Here is a 22709-nt window from a genome sequence, read left to right on the forward strand (position 1 = left end):
TTTGACCCCTTCTGTCCGTCATTCCTTCCTTAGCTGTTCAACTAAATTTAAATGACAGTACATATTTTGTGTAATCCTGTTACAGTTTTCAACCCAGATCCCTGAATATTTACTGATTGATTACATAAATATATTTGATATTTTTTAAAGGAAAATTTATCTTTTCCAGACAAAAGGTTGGCAATTTGATAATTTCAGTCAAAGGAGAAGGTCCGGTAAGGACCGATTTTGGCCTCAAATTTCAGTTTCATCTGACGAAAGATAATGACCACTTTTTAAACACTTAAGTGTCTATTTCATTTGTTTCAATTATTTTTTGTTAAAGATTTTAACTCATTTAGTCTTAAAAAACGATCCGATTTAAGCTAAAATATGAAAAATCTACCAAATATGCGAAAAAATGTCACTTTTTAGATGTTTTTTGTCAAAAATGAAAGTGGCCGCATCCGTGTTCATCCACAATCTTTATATATGTTATGTATTATCATCAAATACAACTTCCATTTTAATATTTTTGATGAACACGAATGCGGCCACTTTCGTTTTACACGGAAACCGTCTACTATTTAACTAAAATGCTTGAATTTTGATGATTTCAGGAATTAAGCATGACTTAATGGTGCTAGTACTCAATATATGTGCATTGGTTTGCCAAAAACAGCCAATATTTATGTAGCAGAACCATTCTACTATCAAATAAATAACTAAAAGTTTACATTTTAACAATTTTGTAAAACTGCTATATTTTGGGGCCAAAAAGGACTCTTACCGGACCTACTCCTTTTAAAAGGACAGTGCTATATTTGTTTCAATCTGGGTCTTTAGAGCTTTAGGAACAATTACATTTTGGGACCTTTAAAGGTTTGCATCATCCATAACAACAGTTGTTTCTTATTAATTTTACATTATAGGTTTTATAACACAAAGACTTTTTCCCAATTTTATAACATGACCTTGTCAGCTATTGCCATCAATTGTCTCCTTGTTCATCGTTGTAAAAAAAAATTAAAAAAAAATCTCAGAAACTACTGGAATGTTGCTAAACTTTGCCTGAATGTTCCTGATGATATCAGGTTTAAAAGTGTTTATAGGAATTCAATCTATCAACAAACTTTTGCTATAAAAAGACTTTTGGGTAAAATGAAGTTCTTGGCCTATATTTCTCAAAAACTAAAGCAGTTAGACTGTAAATGATCTGTCTTATAAAAATAACATTTGACAACCATCATAGAGTATTGCCCCTGATTTTTTTTGGATTTTTTTGCACATTTCACATTTTTTGGTGATTGGTAATTTTAATCAGTAAAAATGTCCTTAACAGTAAGATCTACAAATATGTTAACAAAGACGAAATCATCAATTAAATTAACCCCTTATAGAAGTTATTGCCTGAGAAAAAAACTTTTTTTCTTCTCTTTTTTGTTGATACTATCATAAATAGAGGGATATTATAGAAGAAAACTTTTTCAGCATAATAAGATCTACATTGTCTCTTTATAGGAGTCCAATTGCCTTTTAAAATGTTCATCAAAGTAAAATCTACAAAAACGACAATGGACGTAATGGACTTCTCTGTAGATTTTGTCTTGCTGATCTTTTTTTTTTTTTTCAAATTGTCTATCTACATATCTGTTTATTATAATTTTCAAGACAAAAGGCAAGAATGAAGAAAATTTGGTTAATTTTTAATTTAAATGCAATTGTCCTACAACAAGATGTCTGTGACTTAAATGTAAATGGGCAGTTAAATATTAGTAGGTAGATCAGAAAAATGTTCAAATAATAAGATTTAGTCTCTACAAATGTGTCAACAGGTAAGAAAAGAAATCAATTAGTGTGGATTCATTATTATTCGTAGGATACCTATTTTCGTGGATGCAAGTGAACCACAAAATTAAATATTCAACAAATGACAAACTTTCTATAGGCTTGCATGAAAACTTTTGCAAAACCATGATATTAAATATCCACGACCATTTAAGTTTTCCTTAATCCACGAAAATTGGTACCCACGAAAATAAATGAATCCACAGTAACCCCTTATAAAATGAAAGGATGTTGAAATTTTCATGTTTTTTGGGGTGTGAAATCTGTCAATAGTTTGTTGGCTAATTACTCCTACAGATTGCAGAACTTTGATAGTATACCAATTTCTGTGCTGTACATATACTTATGATGTGCATATTTATTATTATATGGACTAATTTTTTCTTTTCCACAAATGATAGGATGCTGATTTGTTATTGACTAAGGAAATAAATGAGCTATAGTAATATTCTTTCAAAACCCCAAACCCTTTCGTTTTATTTCCCTTATAAAAGGAAATTTAAAAAAAAATGTTATCTTACATTTGAGTTACATACATGATACTGTACAATTATCAGATATAAGAGTATATCAGCTAATAGAATAGGAATATTAATGAAAATCCTGATAAAACCATGCACAATCAGATATTCTAATGTTTTTACAACAGCAAATGAACCCAGTAGTAATTATGTATAATCTTGCAGATAAGAATATTATTTTTTAACTTAATAAAAAGAAACTATTTCTAAATAAAAAAAAAAATTTATTCATTGTCTTCCTTTGTAACGTGGATTGAATTTTGAATAGTTTGCTTTTATTTAAAATAAATTAATAAAAGTGTAGTCAGTACCTTGGAGAAATTTTGATTAGATTCTGTGTTGAAAGAATCCGAGCATTCTGACATTTGTTAGATATAATTATGTAACATGTGCAGGTGGACCACATGTCATATAGTATACCACATGTCATAGTATACCACATACATATGGACCACATGTCATATAGTATACCACATGTCATATAGTATACCACATGTCATATAGTATACCACATGTCATATAGTATACCACATGTCATAGTATACCACATACATATGGACCACATGTCATATAGTATACCACATGTCATATAGTATACCACATGTCATATAGTATACCACATGTCATATAGTATACCACATGTCATAGTATACCACATACATATGGACCACATGTCATATAGTATACCACATGTCATATAGTATACCACATGTCATAGTATACCACATACATATGGACCACATGTCATATAGTATACCACATGTCATATAGTATACCACATGTCATAGTATACCACATACATATGGACCACATGTCATATAGTATACCACATGTCATATAGTATACCACATATATATGGATACAACTTCGTTTATGGAACAAATAGAGACACAAACTAGGGATGGTAGATATTTATTCATAAACATATAATAGACTATTTGATTTATTTAATAAACACAGGACTCAAAAGCAGTAAAAAATATAAGCTGATCATTTTTGATACATACATTGTGGTTATGTTCAGAAGAAATCTCCCTGTCCCTATATAGCAGTAGACAGGGCTTGTAACATTCCAGGATAAGGTCAAGCTCATAAATTGCAGAGGCTTACATAATGAATATATGTTTATGGTCTAATCAGATATAGGGAAATGTGATTTTATTTTTGGCTAACATTTTGAGTATCTGATTTGCTGAAGTCTATTGTATTTGATGAAATTATGGTTGTTGGTTTCTTGGTTTGTCTGACTTACTCCTATGAATATCAAGAATTTTTTTTTATATTATATGCAGTGTTCCCATGATACCTTGATACAGTCATTTCTGGAATGCTCTTAAAATTGACAAAAATGACCAAAAAAGAATGAATCCAAATGTTTTGTTACAGGTTTTAAAGTTTCATTTATTACCCTTAAGCAATTCTGTGTCTACTTCAGAATCATTTGTTTAAGGTAGTTTTTTTAGGACTGTGATTAAAGCATTTTAGTTGCTACCATAATCAAGCTTACAGTCAAAAGTAACTTATTAAATCTAAATTTAATTTGCCATAAAAAAACCACCACATTAATCAAATTGAAAGCTATCTGCTTGTAGCCTTGCACACAACTATTATTTTTAATTGATTTTAACATTACATTTGTATGGGAATTTTTAAGCTTTAATGATATTCATACATGCATGTTCATATTCAGTGTAGATATCGGTTTCTTCATATTATAAGAGTGGGGTAACCAAAGCTATCTGACAGGTTTAACTCTTTCAAAAACACTTAAGATGCTGTGGGGAGCTCATACTCAGCTGTCACTAAACTGTCTAAGGTGTCAATTTTCAATTACTCAAAAGGAGAAATCTCCACTTCACAAAATAATTTGTAGTTAAGTTTTATATTGCCAATGATTTGGTGGAGAGGTTTTGTTCCTTTATTTAAAGTAACACTCATTTTCCCATTTACAATCCATACAGTTGACAAAAGTAGAAGAAGTGTATAAAAAAAGTGATACCATGGCTAAAGACTTGCGACTAGAGGAAAAAATTACCCAGAAATTAGAAGCATCAGAAGAGAACAGAAATGCTAAGATCCAAGCCCAGCTTACCCGCCTTAGAAATCATGTAAGATATTGATAAATTCTTTTAGGTTTTAATCAAGCCCACCAAAACCAGTAGGACCATTTTAGGTTATTGGCCTGTTGTCTGTATGCTACAAATTTATTTTCTGAAACAAACAAGTTGGCGTATCCCAGAGTGGAACAAAAAGGACCTCATTGGAAATGCATTTTTTTAAAAGCTTTTTCTTGTAAACTGTTTTAACAGTTATATTTTATGTTGTTCATTGCTTGTTTTCAAATCTTTTTTGAGCAAAATCTGTTAAAATTACAATTTTATATACAATTCCAAAACATGTCATTTTATTTGTCAATGAAATTTGCAGGCAAAACATATTGAAGATGTGTGCAAGGCTAGTGAAAATATAGGCAAAATATCAGAGGAGAAAATCATTCTAAAAATGGAAAATGCCCTGAAAAATCGTGAGGAATATTACAGAGCCCTACAAGATCGCTTGAAGGAACATGTAAGAATGATTTTAAAAAGTGTTAGACATTTGTATTTTACATAAGAAGCTGGAACCATTAAATGTTAGAATTTTATAGTATAAGAAGAGTGGTAGCACATAACATTTTGTGTTTTAACCAACTGTTAGTATTTAGTTCTTTTCTATACCCCACACAACAAAGTTGCATAGGTTATTTTTTTTTACCCTTTTCTTTCTAATTACTTGGTTGTTGTCAGGAAAGCCCCTTCATTTTTGGTCTGATCCCCCTTTATAATGGCGGTTTCAAATCATCAAACCCCTGGATTAGTTTGATAGTCTGAAATCTGAAACCATTGTTGATAGCCTTTACATCAAAGTCATTTGATAATAACTGAAGACTTTACAATAAACTTTTTGGAATCTACAGGCCGAAGCTGAATGTTACGAAAATTTTAGTTCGATTGTAGGCCTGTAGAGGTGATTTTTACAGGCCCAACCACATTTTACATGCTTGGACTTAGCTGTGGTTGAATGCAAAGACTGTGTCAGAAATGAACACAGTTTAAATTTTTGTATTAGTAACCAAAAGCCACTATCTCCCTGGGGTATTAATTTGGTGGGCCTTTTGGATAATATAATTTGTAATATATTGAAACTGTTCGTTTCTTTTTTTTAAGAAAAGACAATCAATATCCCGACAAAAACACACTGACTTCAAAGAGATTTTATTATTAATAAGAAACAACAAAATATGCCCAGAATAAAGCTATCATGTGAGAATTTAAAGACTAACCATGTTATGAATTGAACATCAATCAGATTCATATTGTAAAAGGAGAAAATTAGTCGCAGGAGTTATTTTTGCTTATTTAATTTTCATGTAAAATGCTTTAACAATATCCCCAATGTGAATAATTTGTATGAAACAACAATATTAATGTGGTGCACTTTTAGTTAAATGCATGCATTAAACCGACATGAACACTAGTTCATTGAAACAGCAAAATAATCGACTTGCTAATAGATTTATCTGTACAATAGAAGTCTAGACCACTCCAGTCTAAACTCTAGATCAGGTGATTTTATAAAGTAATAAAATTATGTAATATAACAAAGAAAGGACAAATGAATTATTGATTTTTTTCAGGAAAAGAAGATAGAGGAAGTTCGTCGGAATAAGATGTCAATTTCAACAGGTTCAGTCCAGTAAACCACTGCTCATTTGACTTCTTGACGTTTACACGGAACATTTCATAACATCAATTTTTGACCAAATTCTTATTTGCAGTTTGCCATTTTTATTTGCTAAAATTTTGATATATTTGTTGTAATGAGTAGCATTGCATTATTTGAATAGATATTGCTATGTATTTGCACAATGTGAGTACACGTTGAATTAAAGTAAGAATTGTTCAGTAAATGTGCACAAGACAGTTTTCGATAACATCTGAAGGGAATTCTTTTACATCACCCAAAGTTTCATACCAAAAGCCAGATCTAAAATACTCTTGATTTTACAAGGAAATGATACTAAAATCTAATCTTTCAGCTAAATAAAAAGAAACAAAGTCATATGGAAACTCAACCAATTACATGTACATGTATTTCTTTGGATAGGCAAAGTTAAATCTTCAGAAGTATGCTGATTTGTGTATTATTGAAACTGTTTTCAAACAGCAGTAGTCAGACAAATGCCTATAACAAATATATTGCACAATTACAAACACATACGGATTCTTACGATTTTTGTAATAAAAGGTATTCTTGATTATTGGAACAGTGGATTCACTATTTTTATATTGTATGAATAAACTAATTTTTGTGGAGTTCATAAGAACATGTAAACTACTAATTCAAGTATTCAACAAATGCAAATTCCTTAACAAGAACAAGGAAATAAGAATCCATCATAATTGTGAACTCACAAAATGTGTTTTTTGTATAACAATGAAAATTTGTATCAATTAAAATGAATGAATCCTCCTTGTTTATCTTCTTTAGATTTTAATTTGATTTTCTCAAGTTCTTGAGTTGACAACAATGAGAAGGAGTAAGGATGAATGGATGGATTGTTGATATTCGTCAAGTGGCAAATGTTACAGAAAAATAATATGTGGTATGATTGCCAATGAGACAACCCTCCACCTAATGACATAGATATTTACAACTATAGATCACTGTATGACCTATAACAATGAGCAAAACCCATACCTACTGCTTAGTCAGCTATAAAAGACTGAAATGACTAAGAAAAGAAAGGCTCATCAGGACAAGAACATGTTGATACGATATTCATGAGAATATGGACCCTGCTTTATACTAAACCATCAGGCTGAGGGTTTTGTTGGGGGCTAGTTCACACAGTAACTGTTTGTAGTAGACTTGTTATCAAGATAGCAAGCTAATCAGCCTTTTCTCTTACTCCTAAATGCAACATGCTTAGTGGAGTAGCAATTTTCAGATAGGTGTAATTGTCCAAAATGGTGTTATGTTTCTTACAGTGCGCTTGTCAATCATACTTTTTGACAATTGGACAGGGTTCACCTGATCTTGATTTCATTTCATGGTTCAGTGATCAGTTATTCAACTATAGTGATTACGTGAGAATGTACCAAGATGCCAAACAAAAACTATTATTGTGGGAAAATTAAATTTCTATGGAAAAATCTGTTAATGGTTTTTGTCGAGCCTGCAAACTCGACATAGGGATAGTGATCCAGCAGAGGAGTTAACTTATTTATAAAAAGCTCAAATTTTAGTAGGTGGAAGACCTGATTGCTTTATTCTTTGTTTATAGATGCCTTATGTTTCGAAGTTTCTGTCTGTCATATGTTCATTGTCCTTGACCTCATTTTCATGGTTTAGTGACCACTTGAAAAAAAGTTAAGATTTTTTGTAATGTTAATTTCTCTCTTATTATGAGTAATAGGATATCTATATTTGGTATGTGCGTACCTTGCAAGGTCATCATGCCTGGCAGACAGTTTTCACTTGACCTCAACCTCCTTTCATCGATCAGTGAACAAGGTTTAAGTTTTGGTGGTCAAGTCCATATCTCAGATACTATAAGGAATAGCTCTAGTATATTTGGTATATGGAAGTATTGTCAACTGGCAGGTGTCATCTGACCTTGACCTAATTTTCATGGTTCATTGATTATAGTTTTTGTGTTTTAGTCTGTTTTTGTGGAGCCTTCGACTTAAGTCGAAAAAGCGAGACTAAGGGATCCTACATTCTGTCGGCATCATCGGCTGCGGCGTCCACAAATATTCACTCTGTGGTTTTTTAATAACTTTCTTAAACTATCCTCGGTTTATACCAAACTTGGACAGAAGTTTGTTTATGATCATAAGATAGTATCCAGGAGTAAATTTTGTAAAAAATAAATCCGTTTTTCCGTATTTTACTTTCAAATGGACTTAGATTTTCTGCCAGGAAACAACACTTTCACTCTGTGGTTAAAGTTTTTAAACTTTTAATAACTTTCTTATACTATTTTGGATTTGTACCAAACTTAGACAGAAGCTTGTTTATGATCAAAAGCTAGTATCCAGAGGAATATTTTTATTGATTTTTTTCCTCATTTTTGTTATGCTGTGATTAACAGCAAAAGTAGGCGAGACACTGGGTTCCATGGAACTCTTACGAATTTTTCTTATACTGTATGCTATATCCTATTAGGTCTACTATATTTGGTGTATGGAATGATTGCAAGGTGTACATGTCCAACTGGCAGGTGTCACTTGACTTCATTTTCAATGTTCAGTGGTCAAAATAGAGTTTTTTAGTTTTTTTTCTAATACTATGTATGCAATAGGTCAACTATATTGGTGTATGGAACTATTTTATGATGTACATGTCATTCTCGCAGGTTAAATTTGACCTTGACCACATTTTCACAGTCCATTGCTCATTGTTAAGTTTGGTTTTTTTTTGTCGAGCCTTCAACTTTTGTCGAAATAGCAAGACATAGCCATCGTACTTCTGTCGACGTCGTCCACAAATATTCACTCTGTGGTTAAAGGTTTTGAAATTTTAACTCCTTTCTGAAACTATCCTGGATTTCTATCAAACTTGGACAGATACTTGTTTCATAAGATTATATCCAGAAGTAAATTTTGAAAAAAAAAATTACTGTTTTTCCGTATTTTACTTATAAATGGACTTTTTTTCAGTTTTACACTTGTAATTTTGGGGCCCTTTATAGCTTGTTGTTCGGTGTGAGCCAAGGCTCAGTGTTGAAGGCCGTACCTTGACCTATAATGGTTTACTTTTATAAATTGTTATTTGGATGGAGAGTTGTCTCATTGGCACTCATACCACATCTTCCTATACCTATTAGTTTTTCTGCCAGGAAACATTACATTCACTCTGTGGTTAGAGTTTTTATAATTTTAACAACTTTCTTAAACTAACCTGGGTTATCTTTCAAGAACTCCTGAACAGAAAAAGTGAAAATCGCCATTATTTAACTTGACCTCAATTTTGTCATCAGTAACAACATATTTAAAGGAGTAGGTCCGGTAAGGGCCGATTTTGGCCTCGGGTTCATCTAACGAAAGATTTTGGGACACTTTTTAAACACTTAAGTGTCTATTTCAATTGATTGGATTAGTTTATGTGAAATTTTTTAACTGATTTAGTCATTTAAACGCTCTGATTCAAGCTGAAATAAGAAAATCTATCAAATATGCCAAAAAATGTCACTTTTCAGATGGTTTGTGTCAAAAATGAAAGTGGCCGCATCCGTGTTCATCCTCAACCTTTATATATGTTATGTATTATCATCAAATACAACTTACATTTCAATATTATGAATGAACACGAATGCGACCACTTTCATTAAAGACGGAAACCATCTCAAATTTAACTAAAATGCTAAAATTGTGAAGATTTCAGTAATATAGCATGACTTAGGGACGACATCAAAAGATCGATGTAGGATAAAAAACTTAAATCAAATAGTTTGGGGGGGTCAACATTGCTGCAAGTTTTGTTAATCCAAAATCGATTTTACATATAAACATATAGGTAAATCACAAAGGGGGGGGGGGGGGGGGGGGGGTCAGTGAAAAAACTATGTGAATTAAGTTTATTATCCTACATTGAACTTTTGATGTTGTCCCTTAATGATGCTAGTAACCGATATATGTACATTGTATTGTCAAAAACAGCCCATATTTATGTAGCAGAAGCATTCTACTTTCCAATAAATAGCTAAAAGATTACATTTTCACAATTTTGTTAAACTGCTATATTTTGGGGCCAAAAAGGGGTCTTACTGAATCTACACCTTTGAAAAGCATTGGTTGAACAGTTCATGAGTAAATACATGGACACGACTGGAAACACCATTTTTCAATCTTTCTAGAACCATAACTCCTGAACAGTAAGTCAAAATCGTCATTATTGAACTTGACCTCCATTTCGTCATTAGTAACAAAATATTCAAATTTTTAAAGCTTTGGTTGAACAGTTCATAAGTAAATGTACATGCCCAAATCAATAACCGACATTTTTGTCACAAAAATCCAGTTAAAAAAAGGATTCAGAGGAAATTTTTTTTAATAAAATTTTTTTCCACATATTTGTTGAGCCTGCGATAAACAGCAGTAGTAGGCAAGACACTGCGTTCCGCGGAACCCTTACAAATTTGTTGCAAGCAATAGGTCAACTATGTTTGTTGTATCGATGGATTGTATGCTGTACATGTCTGCCTGGCATGGTTCATCCGACCTTGACCTCATTTTTATGGTTCATTGGCAATGTTTAGTTCTCTTTGTTAAGCTATTTAGTGTATTGAATAATTGTAAGGTGTGCATGTATTTCTCATTGGTTTATATGACCTTGACCTCATTGTCTTTGCTCATGTTAAGTTAAATGTGATAGTTGTAGTTAAGCTTTATATTTAGGACTATCAACATAATATCAATGGTAAATAAAGGAGGAGAGACATGTGTGCACTCTTGTTGATAAGAATAGTGCCCTTCATACCTGCTTTTTCCTGGGTTATTTTCGTGTGTGGGGAAACGTTTTTTAAAGATTTGTTGAGTGAAATGACATATTTATAGGTTTCATAATGAGTGAAAATGAGAAATCACTTGATCACTATTTAAATTAAATAACCAGACTTGATATCAAAAGATATCCAATTCTCACAAGTTGTTAAACATTTTTCTCTTATGGTCAATACTCGCTAAATTAAACATTCTGCAAATCATTGATCTAGTCTTTTGCACATTCCGGTATGATGTCGTATGTCCTTTTTTAAAGACTTTTTACAATCTAAAATGAGATTATCAGGAAAAAGTGTGAATGTTTTGTATGTTGTTGACGAAATCACATATGTCTATAAACTAGTTTTCTGTAACTGAGAGTACTTTTTGTTGTTTTCAGTGGTTTTTGCAGATCCAAGGAGTCGGGTCATTTCCAACTGTTTTTTTTTGTTTGTTCTTGTGTTAGCTGTCATTTGTTGGGAAGGGTTAAGCACTCACAGAAAGGCTTGACCTGAATAATATATATGCTCCTGTCCCAAATCAATAGCCTGTGATTCAGTGATTGTTATTTGTTGCTGTCATAATTTCATCAATCAGATCTTTGGGTTTTTAATTTGAATTGTTTTGAATTGTCATGACAGGGTATTTTATTGCTGGCTATACAGTTTAGGTTTTGCTCATTTTTAAAGGCCGTAACATTACTTTTAGCTGCATATATCCATGTCATTTGAACTCTGATGCATAGTTGTCTCATTTGCAATCATACCAAATCTTCATATTTTATATAAGTAAATTGTTGATGAAAAAAATATCAAATCTATATAAAAGTTTTGAACGATATGAATGTATTCAGATTTGTACTAAATATTAAGCGGCATTGATTTATAGTTCCTTCAGAAAAAGACTCTCAGAGGCAAATGGACAACAGATGCTTAGTGATAGTAACATCTCACACAGAATCTTTGGGTAGGGCCAGATACATAAAAAAGAAATAGGAATTTGCATAGGGTTTATTATTTCTTAAAATGAAAGATTTGATTTCTACTTCAAAAACTGCTATAAAATTACATAAAACTCGCTATTTACTTTGTTCACTTACTAAAATTTTTCTTGTAAATATATCAAAGTCAATAAAACACTTACATAACAATCTTTGGTTTTATAACTAATTTTTTAAAATGGTATACAAAAAAACAACAATGAATCTTATTAAAATTTAACAATAGCAAATTACAAAGGCACATATGGTATTCGTTTTATTCTCTCTTTAGTCTAGCTTAATTTAATATACACTCAGTGAATTCAAAGATTCAAAAATATTTCAAAATATTTCAAAACATTAAACTTCCAAGATCATGCAATATATTTATACTCCAAATGAGCAAGCATTGACTAATATTAGGTTTGTAGCTTTGTTATTCTGGTAGAAGGCATTTATTAAATTAAATAACACACATGATTGTCAAGAAGCAGTACCATATTAATCGACAAACAGAATTTAAAAGTATTCAAATCTTGTTTATACAAGTTAATTTTAATAAGTCAAGGAGGGGGGTATTTTGATTGAAGCTCTTTTTATTTAAAAAACGGTTCATATAAAAATGCATGTGTAGTCTTGGTATAAAAATCAATTTAATGTGTAAAAAAAACAACTAGGTAAATTTTTATTAAAAAATGGAACTGTCAATTAGAATCTGACAGTAAAACTGCATCTGGTTTAGATTCACCAATGGAAAAACATGAGTTGCATTTTTTTTTGCAGATAAAACCCAAATTTCATATCTTTTCCAGTTGCAAGATCAGGAAATGGAACAAGGAAGGATTTAATGCTATGATAAAACTGCATTTTGATGTGATTACTGGACTGATTGTTAAAATCACACAATACATATTATTTGTGCATTGTAGTTTGAGGCTTTTTCAAATTGAGAGAATAAAATTTAATAGCAAAACAGGACAAAAATAGAAAATATATAGACTTGACACAGTTTGTTTTTTTGGCTATCTATTTTTTATGTCAGTTCTAAAAATAATTTGTTATAAAATCTGCCTAAAATAATCATCTGCACTTGAGAGGGTCATCACCATAGTAACAACTCAACGAGATAACAATCATAATTGACAACTTTCAATCTAGTCTGGAAATTTGTATTTCCCACCAAAAGTGAACATAAAATATTGTTATTTAGATTTGAATTTAAGTTATCTGGATTTCTTAGTTTTAACTTGTTGATTATAATATAAAATGATTATAAATTACATTAATTGTAGTATAAATATCAAAAATATTGTATGCTTAAATAAAATTGCAACCTTTAAAAATAAACTAAATAAGCAATAGTATTCAAATAAGATAAATTTTTTACAACCTTTGTTAAAAAAATTTAATGAAACTCTTCTATATTATACTGTTAGGATTGATTGATATGAATTATAAATTTTTGACCGAAATTTTTTTGACCGAAATACACATGAAGACAGAAACTTTTACAACAAAAATCTAAAATTCCAACGGACATATAAAAACAACACAGAACTATTACAAATCCACATAAATGTAAATACATATGACTTTAATAAAAGCATCTCTACATAAAAATATTTACATGTATATATATACCTAAATGGTCATTAATAAAGAAATACAATAAAATCACAACTAGAGGTCTCAAGGAACCATAAACATTCATACAGCATATGTGTTACATTCAGGCTTTTATGATAATTCAATAATGAGGACTACAAAAGAATAAAAAACATCCAACATTTGATACTAATAGGTTGTGTAACAACAAAATGTGTAGTTGGAAATTATGTTTTCTTTGACTGTGGCCAAGTTTGGTTCAGTAACAGATTAAGAAATTTGGTTACCAAAGAAATATCATCAAAACATCAATCCTGCAATTTTTTTCTTGTTGTCATAGTTTAAAAAAAATAATGGACGCCAAGTAATAGATCAATAATTGACAATGGCACTGTAAATGGAATTCAAAATAAAACAGAAAGGGCATAAAATTTATGACCAAAATTAAAACAAAAGTTTTGATTCTGGTAGTTGTCCCAATAGGGCTCCCTTAAATTATATACATTATTGATGAGGCAACACACAAGACTAAGGTTTTCTATAAAAGCACAAGGCGGGAAAAACTGTAAGAATCTGGGAACATAAGTCACACTTTCTAACCATACCAAATGTGTACTGTATTGGTGTATATAGGTAAGGGTACGAATTCTCACCAAAAAAACATTTTGGTCACAGTTACAATTGAGGGAAAGCTCCATAGTGATTACAAAATACATTCTCTTCAGTGTGGGAGTGCATATGTATGACATTATTATAACATCATTAATAAAGAAACTTATGAAATTTTGTCAGTTTTGAATAAGCTTTTTCAAAAATAAATCTGCTAAAAAGGTGTTACAATACCATGACAGAATTTTCACTGATTATTTGTGACCTTCTTTAATTTTCAGAGGAATAATGTCAAGATCTAATTTAATTTCTAGTTATTTTGTGATCTCTTTTCAGTCCTTTTCATTAAAAGTAAACAAAAGCAGTATTTCTATTCTTTGCACTGTGACCAGGAATAGTTTTATGGGGTTTTGTGGACGTAAAACAAATATTATCACAAAAATATCAGAGTCTAAAACTCTGAAAAATGAAAACAAAAACAATAATGTCAGCACCATATTATAAATATTGTTCAATGATTTTACTGAAATATAATCATGTAACACAGTTTGAGAAAATATTGGCACATTTGTATAATAATGAGTATATGAATCTAATATACACGAGATTAATAACCATGAAATACAACCTGGATAGATATAAATCTAATTCACATGTATATCTAACCTACATTTGTATATAATATCAGGAAAGCTTTAAATACAATGGTACATGCAATAAGTTATCATAATTGTAAAACAAATATGCAGATCTGTCAATTGGTTACAGCCCTTTTAAAACTTTATTACCACTAAATATGTATGGCAACTATGTTTTACATTTATAATACTCCCTGGATTTCTTTGTTATAACTTGCAGATAAATTGTCATATTTCTGTTTAATTCATCTATGTTATCTGCTAATTGATTTAAAGTCATTTCATTTTTGTTGAAATCTTCTTGCATTTCTGAAAATAAATACAAAAAAAATATACATTTTGAAACATATTCCCGTACATACAATAATAGCTTGTGCAATCACAGTACATTTATGCTTAGGTAAACAATGAAAATATCACTCAAATATATTTGGTGCATCTGATTAGCTTTCAAAGGATTTACCTTTATCCTGATTTTCAAATCCACAGATGTATATTTTCAGGAAACTTACGACTTAACGACTATTTCAATAAATGAGACCTTAAGAGACTGCTAAAATCCACCAAAGGTCAACGTTGCCTGAGGGATTTTCAAAAGGTAATTATTAATCATATTTAGTATGATGGGAAGAATAGACAGTGGTATATCATAATATAGGTGTATCAAAATTGCTAACATGATACAATACAAAATAATCAAGCTGCAGACCAAATATAAAATCAGTCCTTTCAAAGGGGGTCTCATTGGGGGGTTCAGATCCTGGATCCCGCTTACACTATGTACGTAAGCAATTCTCATTTTTTTTGTCATTTCCCATTTCACGACACAATAATTTGACTTTCTCGTGTCACACTTACAAAAAAATCGGCAATCCCGTGTCATGCTTAGACCACAATGAGACCCACTTCAAGGAAGTCAAGAAAACTTGGAAAGAAATTGTCTACCCAAGTTCTTTTAGATGACAAGACAGAGAGTGTTAAGAAGTTACTATACCTGCTGTTGTCGGTGCGAACCGATAACAATACAAATAATGATATCTAACGAACTACTATAATGTGAAATCAAAAGGGGTTATTTGAAACTTCTTTAAAATATCTTTATCATACTAGAATTCAAGTGGCCTAAAAAGTGGCATTATTTTTGTTCTCATGCATGAAACAATTTACATACTTCTGAGTTTGTCTAATTTATTTGTTGTCTCCCCTGCTAATCTGTCAGCTCTATCCTTTAGATCTTGTGCCTTAGCTCTGGCTGCCTTGGTAAGATTATAACGAGAATCTAGCTGTGATGCAGTTGGACTGTAGTCCATTTCAAGTTCAGTAGCTCTCTGTAAACATAAACATCAATTAAACAAAAATCTTGAATTTAATGTCTTACAAATCTGTTACTTGCATTAAGAAGATCACATATCCTATGCATGGATCATTTCCAAAGCATTGAACACATCATTCTCTATAATAAGAATATCTGTATAACTGTAGTGTAATAACCAAAGGTTGCATGTAACTCATGTATCATGAAAACAGCAAAGCACCCGATGCCTTAAAGTATAGGATCGTGCTATAGCAAAACAATTTTTTAATTTGTTTTTTGTTGTTGTAAAAACAAGATAATCTAATAATGTTGATAAGGAGACAGAATATGGTAAATTTGTCATATAATAAAAAATCTGATATTAAAGGTTCACATTTTGGCCATATATCTAGTAATTTTGAATAAAGCAACTTCCAGCCTTTCCAGATTACATTTCACACCATGTCGTTACTCATACTAAGAGTCCTCAATTAACAAGTACTAATTAACAAAGTATATGTATAGATTATAACATGGCATTTTTCATATCATATGATTAAAATATCTTATATACATATATACATTATTTATGAAATGCTGCATCAATCGACTTTTTTTTTTATAAAGAAAATAAATCTTTTTCCTTTCAAAGAAGCAAGAGCATAAAAAATATTTATCTTATTTGGTAATATCCAAAATTTAAGGAAATTCAAATGATTAACAATGAAAAGAGGATGTCTAGGATAAGTATACCAGACTTATTAATTTTTTTTTTATTATCTAAAACTGAAAAGCACAGAATTTCATTATCTGTGTAAGAAAATGATTTAAAAGATTTCTATACTTGTCATACATTTCTTTTAAGAATTCAAATTGATTACAAACCGTTTCAGCTATCATAGCAGTCTCACTAGCTCGTTGTGCAGCGTCTTCAGCTTGTTTTACTTTGATGTCATTTTCAATGTATTTTTTTCGTAAAGCTTCCAGTCTTATTTTCAACAGTTCTATTGCTTTCAGTGACGTATCGGATTTTTCACTTGCAGCAGATGTCTCTGATTCAATCTAATAAATGAAAGAGAATTACTATTACTCATACAAATCTGCATTCAATAATATAAATAAAATTTGTAAGGGTTCAGCAGAACCCAGTGTCTCGCCTACTTTTGCTGTAAATTGCAGGCTCAACAAAATTGAGGGAAAAAATCAATAAAAATATTCCGCTTGATACTATCTTTTGATTGTAAGAAGCTTTTGTCCAAGTTTGGTAAAAATCCAGGATAGTTTATGCATACCTGCCAACTTTTGAAAATGCCCATGGGGGTTTTAGCGCGCGATAACAATTTCAAAGGTTACAATTCTTTGCAATGACTATTTTGGGCGTGCTGTTTTGTAGACTAGAAAAAGTGTCATTTTTGTAAGATGAGCTTACATGACCTTTTTCTTAAGTTTATTTGCATGATTCTAGTTATTATATCAGCAGAAAATATGAACATGTAGCTGTAAAACCAGGAATTATTTTAATGAGTTAGGATTCTAAATAGTTGTTGATAATTCTAATTTAAAATTATACACAAAAAAGGACCTTTTATCAGGTTGGGAACGACACCTAGAGACCCCCCCTCAATGTTAGGACATTAAAAAACACTTTTTAAGTACAAATGAGCACACATTCATATTATTTGAAGAAACTTTTCCCAAAGAACTATACATCTTATGATCTATCTGGTATTATATGGTCCATGTGAAAAATAATGAATAGTACATTATTATATACTTTAAATGATTGAATACATACATAAAATAATGTTACAAGTGTACATGTAATGTCAATAAATTATTGAATAAACTACTATTTATTATCTTCATGGCAGTACTGCATCATTGAAGTTTGTCAATCAGCCATGCTTTTATTCTTATTCTGTGTAAGAACCTTCTTGCTGTTGAAAAATCATTTGCCATGTTAACGTTTTTACAATTCTGACCAACAATACAACACAAGTTCAATATCTAGCATGTTAAAATCATCTTGAGAGAAAACGTTTTTGATTGGCTGATTAATTGATCACGAGAAACACACAATTTGATTGGCTGAACACGATTTTCCTCCACTGATCACAGTTCAAAATCGGGAACAACAATATTTTTCGTGTAGATTTTCACCAAATCGTGTTTTAGAGGGTTTTTCAGGAACACGATCGTGCAATCCTGACAAAGGGTCAAAATCGTGTAGTACACACCTAAATCGTGAAAGTTGGCAGGTATGTTTATGAATCTTATAAATGTTTTTAAAACTTTAACTGCAGACTGGATGTAATGTTAACTGGAAGTAAAACTAAGTCCATTTATAAGTAAAATACAGATACACAGGTACAAAATATTAACAAAATTTCCTTCTAGATACTAGCTTTTGATCATAAACAAGCTTCTGTCAAAGTTTGGTACAAATTAAAAATAGTAAAAGAAAGTTATCAAAGTTCTTAAAAATTTAACCACAGAGTGAATGTGTTGCTGGCAGAAAATCTAAGTCCATTTAAAGCAGAATAAGGAAAAAATGAATTTATCATTTTACAAAATTTACTTCTGGATACTATCTTATGATCATAAACAAGCTTCTGTACAAGTGTGGTACAAACCAAGGATAGTTTAAGAAAGTTATTAAAATTTTAAAACTTTAACCAGAGTGAATGTAATGTTTTCCCGCAGAAAAACTAAGTCCATTTATCAGTAAAATACGAAAAAAATGGAATTTTATTTTTATAAAATTTACTTCTGAATACTATCGAATTATCATAAACAAGCTTCTGTCCAAGTTTGGTAGAAATCCAGGATAGTTTAAGAAAGTTGTTAAAATTTTAAAAACTTTAACCACAGAGTGAATGTAATGTTTTCCTGCAGAAAAACTATGTCCATTTATAAGCAAAATACGGATAAAATGGAATTTTATTTTCACAAAATTTACTTCTGGATACTATCTTATGATCATAAACAAGCTTCTGTCTAAGTTTGGTAGAAATCCAGTATGGTTTAAGTAAGTTATTAAAATTTCAAAAACTTTAACCACAGAGTGAATATTTGTGGACGCCGCCGCCGACGGAATGTATGATCGCTTAGTCTTGCTTTTTCGACAAAAGTCGAAGGCTCAACAATTATATCACTAAATTTCTTCGTACTTGAACAAGACAAACTAGTGCATTCCTGGCTTAAATTGTAAAAATATGGTTACACAGTTGTTTTAATTATTCATAAACTTTTGGCAGAATTCTGTGTCACGCCTGGCATTGCTGCTGGCAGTGTAAAAGTGGAAATGTTGACTGTAAACTAGAGGCTCTAAAGAGCCTGTGTCGCTCACCTTGGTCTATGTGAATATTAAACAAAGGGCACAGATGGATTCATGATAAAATTGCGTTTTGGTGATAGTGATGTGTTTGTAGATCTTACTTTACTAAACATTCCTGCTGCTTACAATTATCTGTATCTATAATGAACTTGGTCAAGTTAGTTTCAGTGGAAAATGATAGTGAAAATTTACAAATTTATGAAAATTGTTAAAAATTGACTATAAAGGGCAATAACTCCTTAGGAGGTCAATTTACCATTTTGGTCATATTGACTTATTTGTAAATCTTACTCAGCTGAACATTGATGCTGTTTACAGTATCTCTATCTATAATAATATTCAAGATATTAACCAAAAACAGCAAAATTTCATTTAAATTACCAATTCAAGGGCAGCAACCTAACAACGGGTTGTCCGATTCATCTGAAAAATTTAGAGCAGATAGATCTTGACCTGAATAACAATTTAACCCCATGTCAGATTTGCTCTAAATGCTTTGGTTTTTGAGTTATAACCCAAAACTGCATTTTACCCCTATGTTCTATTTTTAGCCATGACGGCCATCTTGGATGGTTGGACAGGACACTGGACACAATTTTTAAACTAGATACCCCAATGATGATTGTGGCCAAGTTTGGTTAAATTTGACCCAGTAGTTTCAGAGAAGAAGATTTTTTTTAAAAATAACTAAGATCTACGAAAAATGGTTAACTAGAGGCTCTAAGGAGCCTGTGTCGCTCACCTTGGTGTATGTGCATATTAATCAAAGGACACAAATGGATTCATGACAAAATTGTATTTTGGTGATGGTGATGTATTTGAAGTTCTTACTTTACTGAACATTCTTGCTTCTTACAATTATATCTATAATGAACTTTGCCAATTAGTAACAGAGAAAATTATTTGGTAAAAATTTACATAAATTTACCAAATTAATGAAAATTGTTTAAAATTGACTGTAAAGGGCAATAACTCCTAAAGGGGTCAACTGACCATTTCGCTCATGTTGACTTATTTATAAATCCTACTTTGCTAAACATTATTGCTGTTTACAGTTTATCTCTATCTATAATAATATTCAAGATAATAACCCAAAAACAGCAAAATTTCCTCAAAATTACCAATTAAGGGGCAGCAACCCAACAACGGGTTGACCGATTTTCAGGGCAGATAGATCTTGACCTAATTAACACTTTCACCCCATGTCAAATTTCCTCTAAATGCTTTGGTTTTCGAGTTATAAGCCAAAAACTGCATTTTACCCCTATGTTCTATTTTTAGCCATGGCAGCCATCTTGGATGGTTGGCCGGGTCACCAGACACATTTTTGAAACTAAATACCCCAATGATGATTGTGGCCAAGTTTGGTTAAATTTGGCCCAGTAGTTTCAGAGGAGAAGATTTTTGTAAAAGTTAACGAGGTTTTTTAAAATAAAGTTTTTTTTCAGATACTAATTCTTGATCTTGAAGGCTAGCTTCTGTCTTAAGTTTCATTACAATCTATGAAGGTTTAAAAATCTTTCTCATGTCAAATAGTTCTAAACCCTTATAGGATTATATGAATTTTCCATAACACAGTTTGTAGATATTTTCGATACATGTACAAATAATGCTGGATAATCAGTACAATTTTAACAATGGAAGATGGTACAACAATGACTCCAGGCCATGTTAATATTGTAGAGTTTTGTTCATATACACAGACATTGCAGTCAGTTATGCAGTCTTCTCTCAACAATTAAAACAAATAAAATGATGTTGACCATAATCTATGTGCACAACTTTGTAAAGTGACTGCATTTCTATTATCCAGAGAAGAAGTATTTCCTTCTGAACCTGTTTTCTCTATTTACCTGTGTGAGGTCTGCTTCAGCATTGGTTATGTCTGCGTCAGCCTTATTAATGGCAACTGTAGCTAACTCCTGGGCAGATGTAGCTCCCTTCAAGTTGTCAAGAACATCCTGGGCTTTTCCTAGGATAGTATTTGCATCACCCCTACAATAATTAAGTTTTTTTTCAAATATAACCAAGCAATAATTTGTTTAGATATTACCAAAAAGATTATCTTTTTTTTATAATATAAAAATAAGGAGATGTGGAATAATTGCAAATGAAACCAGATGCTCCACAGGGTGCAATTTATACGATTGCAGAGGTCAAACCCTGAACATTGGGGCAAGTATGGACACAACATTCAAGCTTGATACAGCTCTGAATTTGGATTGTGATTAAATAGTTGACACAACACCAGTTTCTGACACATAATGAATGTGGTAACTTTTAATTTTAAATTGGACATTACCACTATTATGGTCCAATATCCAAAATATAAATACATGGTTAGATTCAGCATATCAAAGAACCCCAAGAATTCAATTTTTGATGAAATCAAATAAAGTTAAATTTTGGACCCTTTAGACCTTAATGTGGACCAATCTGATAACCGGTCCCAAACATCAAAAATCTAAATACATGGTTAGATTAAGCATATATCAAAGAACCCCATATATACAATTTTTGTTGAAATCAAACAAAGTTTAATTTTGGACCCCAATTTGGACCAACGTGAAAACTGGGCATATAATCAAAAATCTAAATACATGTTTAGATTCAGCATATCAAAGAACCCCAATTTTTGATGATATCAAACAAAGTTTAATTTTGGACCAACTTGAAAACTGGGCCCATAATCAAAAATCTAAGTACATGTTTAGATTCAGCATATCAAAGAACCCCAAGAATTCAATTTTTGTTGAAATCAAACAAAGTTGAATTTTGGACCCCAATTTGGAACTACTTGAAAACTGGGCCAATAATCAAAAATCTAAGTACATGTTTAGATTCTGACAGCATATCAAAGAACCCCAAGAATTCAATTTTTGTTAAATTCAAACATAGTTTTATTATGGACCCTTTGGAACTTAATGTAAACCAATTTGAAAACGGGACCAAAAATAAAGAATCTACATACACAGTTAGATTCAGCATACCAAAGAACCCCAATTATTCAATTTTTGATCAAATCAAACAAAGTTTAATTTTGGACCCTTTGGGCCCCTTATTCCTAAACTGTTGGGATAAAACCTCCCAAAATCAATCCCAACCTTCATTTTATGGTCATAAACCTTGTGTTTAAATTTTATTGATTTCTATTTACTTATACTAAAGTTATGGTGCGAAAACCAAGAAAAATGCTTATTAGGGCCCCTTTATGGCCCCTGATCCTAAACTGTTGGGACCTCAACTCCCAAAATCTATCCCAACCTTCCTTTTGTATTCATAAACCTTGTGTTCTTAAGCCAGACATATTCATTGATACCCGAGGATGGTATTTTAAATTAAAACTTGCGACATAGAAAAATGATGATGCAGTT

General features: G+C 31.2%; 2 protein-coding genes across 7 annotated transcripts in view; one reads left to right on the plus strand and one right to left on the minus strand.

The window, feature by feature from the left end:
* LOC134725269 (stathmin-like) overlaps positions 1 to 6860 on the plus strand; it is a 29688-nt gene extending 22828 nt beyond the window's left edge. For all 5 annotated transcript variants that reach the window (XM_063588957.1, XM_063588975.1, XM_063588949.1 and 2 more), the window contains 3 exons: positions 4310 to 4456; positions 4776 to 4916; positions 6025 to 6860. In XM_063588957.1, coding sequence (XP_063445027.1) covers positions 4310 to 4456; positions 4776 to 4916; positions 6025 to 6087 — 351 coding nt within the window. In that variant the 3' untranslated portion in view covers positions 6088 to 6860. The remainder of the gene's footprint in view (positions 1 to 4309; positions 4457 to 4775; positions 4917 to 6024) is intronic.
* Positions 6861 to 11867: 5007 nt separating this feature from the next.
* LOC134725295 (laminin subunit beta-1-like) overlaps positions 11868 to 22709 on the minus strand; it is a 60646-nt gene continuing 49804 nt past the window's right edge. For both annotated transcript variants that reach the window (XM_063588998.1, XM_063589005.1), the window contains exons 28-31: positions 21189 to 21330; positions 16884 to 17060; positions 15876 to 16032; positions 11868 to 15013 (exon numbers count right to left, since the gene is read on the minus strand). In XM_063588998.1, the coding sequence (XP_063445068.1) occupies positions 14874 to 15013; positions 15876 to 16032; positions 16884 to 17060; positions 21189 to 21330 (616 nt within the window). In that variant the 3' untranslated portion in view covers positions 11868 to 14873. The remainder of the gene's footprint in view (positions 15014 to 15875; positions 16033 to 16883; positions 17061 to 21188; positions 21331 to 22709) is intronic.

The sequence above is a fragment of the Mytilus trossulus genome, chromosome 1 (genome assembly GCF_036588685.1).
Source record: "Mytilus trossulus isolate FHL-02 chromosome 1, PNRI_Mtr1.1.1.hap1, whole genome shotgun sequence".
Classification (NCBI taxonomy): Eukaryota; Metazoa; Mollusca; class Bivalvia; order Mytilida; family Mytilidae; genus Mytilus; species Mytilus trossulus.